The sequence below is a fragment of the Coffea arabica genome, chromosome 3e (assembly GCF_036785885.1).
Source record: "Coffea arabica cultivar ET-39 chromosome 3e, Coffea Arabica ET-39 HiFi, whole genome shotgun sequence".
Taxonomy (NCBI): domain Eukaryota; kingdom Viridiplantae; phylum Streptophyta; class Magnoliopsida; order Gentianales; family Rubiaceae; genus Coffea; species Coffea arabica.
In genome coordinates, this window is record NC_092315.1 from 46,942,946 (window position 1) to 46,945,564 (window position 2,619).

At 34.7% G+C, this 2,619-nt stretch overlaps 1 protein-coding gene across 1 annotated transcript; it reads right to left on the bottom strand.

The window, feature by feature from the left end:
* On the bottom strand, window positions 1-2,387 carry LOC140038575 (protein WALLS ARE THIN 1-like). The gene is made up of 6 exons (XM_072083961.1): window positions 2,194-2,387; window positions 1,985-2,047; window positions 1,330-1,446; window positions 957-1,191; window positions 232-383; window positions 1-133 (listed from the first exon to the last, which is right to left on the bottom strand). Exons 1-6 carry the CDS (start codon window positions 2,385-2,387, stop codon window positions 1-3), a joined length of 894 nt encoding a protein of 297 aa, XP_071940062.1.
* Window positions 2,388-2,619: the final 232 nt, after the last annotated feature.

The following is a 2,619-nucleotide window of genomic DNA, read 5'->3' on the forward strand; positions in this document are numbered from 1 at the left end:
CTATATTGATTCAAGTGTAGGCTCTACAGATTGACTTTCTGATCCAGCATTTGTTGTCTTGATTTTCATCTCCTTATTCTTTGCCAATAGGAAAGAATATATACCAACGATCATAAAACACATACCAAGTAAGCTGCAAAAATAATAATTACCAATTAATTCTAAAAAAGTTAAACTTTCACATGCGATTAATAATAAAGATGTGCTCCAATACTATAAATCAATGTTTACCCTCCAACACTCAATGCTTCGTTGAGGAAGACAACTTCTCCAATTGTCACAGAAAGCAGACGCAGTGGAGTGAACATCGCGGGATAAGTAGGCCCTCGTTCTGCTACAGCCCAAGAAATCACGCAAAAAGATAAAGCCGTAGCCAAAACTCCCTGAAATGATCGATTTTAATACCACACCTATCATTTTTTTCATATTCAAATTTTTAACACCAAATTAATTGATATTGACATACTATTTTTCATATTCAAACTTTTAACACCAAATTAATTCATATTGACATACTTTTTTTATATTTAAAAAGAAAGAATTTTAGAGTAAAAGTCTCGACTATTACCGAGAAAAAATTATTTGTATTTAAAAAGAGAGAATTTTGGAGTAAAACTTGAGATTATTACCGAGAAAAAGATTGTAAACAACTGTAGATTCCATCCCAATTGCCAAGCTTCCTTGGATCTGTCGATGCACAACCCTATAATTGCTTGTTGCACTGAGGCAATGGTGCAAGTATAAAACGTTGCCCAAAACTTATAAGGATATAGTTCGAATAACTTTCCCTATCAAACATCAATTTTAAGAAATAATCAGGTATGTGAACCAAATTATTATTATTTGTGAGGTTGCAGAGAAGTGAAACAAATACAATGTAGTTTCTATACTAACTAATTTCAAGTCCCAACTTAGATAAAGAACGAAACATAGAATCTACTGAAGACAGTGAATACCTGTGATATGAACCATAAAGCATTAGATAAGCAGCTGCCAATTAGAAATATGGTTCCACGAGTCCAGTTATGAGGCTTGACCTTTTCCATTACGATATGTTGCTCCCTACTGCTGTGGATGATGTGGAAGGCTTTCCCTTTATACAAAGCAATAACCAGTGCGCCAACAAGACACAGTATTGCACTCAAAGTCTTCATCTTGCCAACTATGGTATGTAGCTGCAATTTTTCCACTCTGAAAAATTCAATTGGAAGTAGATTCAAACAATTTATATTTAGAATGTGTTGGAATAGATTTTTTTTTTTTTTAAAGCACAGATATAAGATGAAAAAAACAAGATGTTCAAAAGACTAAGGAGATGATCATGACTACCTTAGAATTACGGACAAGAGAAAGGTGACCACAGGAATGAGGGTAAGGAAGTTTGTTGCATACGTCGCAGTGGTGTCTGCTAGGCCGTAACAAAAAAGTCCCAACGCAATGGTCATCCTGAACACAAAAACACAAAGCAATACATTCGGACACTAATGCCCTCAACACTCTAGTACAGGCAGCTGCCATTTTGGCCGTGGTTTTATGTTTTGTGTTTGAGTGTAAAATATCAATCAATATCAAGAATTCGATTTTAAGTATTAATCCTCAACTGTTACAGAATTCAATTTTAAGTAATCCTGAACCATGACAAATTAACATGTCATAGAAAAGAGCGGTACTAGTAATTAATCCAAAAAGTATAAACTTTCAATTCTTAGTGGTGTTGGCTTGAATGATGGCTGAGAAGACAATAAACAATCAAACCATGTTTAATTTTCTATATCTAAATACCGACAAATAATACATCTTAAGTTTTTTTTTTTTTTTTTTTTGTTTATTCTCATCAAACCTAATTACCCGAGTTAACAATCTGTTGGATTGGCCAAACAAATAAAAATAAAAATGCTACCCTACTAGAAATTAAAAAAAAAAAATTAAAAGTGCTACTTCACTAAATGCCATATCGTGCACAAAAGGAGGAAAAATGGAATACCCGGTTAATCCATCCACGAAGAGCCAGAAGAAAATGCGCCAACTCAACTTCTTTCCACCATCTCTACATTAGAAACCATTAATTAACAGCATGCATAATCACACTATAGCAAAGGATGATTTAAATTACTGTACAATTCTACAAAATGGATAAAGAGGGCCACCAAATATTGAAAAAATATTCAAAATACGTAAGACAGACTTATCAACCTTTCGCGGTAGAGGGCAGGAGGAGCAGTACAAATTGCACCTACAACATGTCGATAAAACAAGTAAGCATAAACAAAGGCTCCTTGACTGAATATTACTCTAGCCAGAATTTGTAGTACGCCACTGATAAGTTGCACGATTAGCATTGCAAGCGCAAATCTTCCATCCTTAATCCATTTCTTCACAGCCACCATTGTGTTTCGTGCGTGCTTCGTCTGTCTTTCTCTCTTACTGCTTCGTCTGTCTTTATGCTTACCCAGAAAGTCGGATCAATATTATTCTGAGCATAAAACACGAAGAACATAAAATGCAGCAACCACGAAGAAAACATTCTGCAACTGAAACCATTTAGCAGCCCACGTAGCTCAGGAAAATTTGAGACAGAACTTTAACATGCAAACGAAAGAAAGCTATGAAACTAGCAAA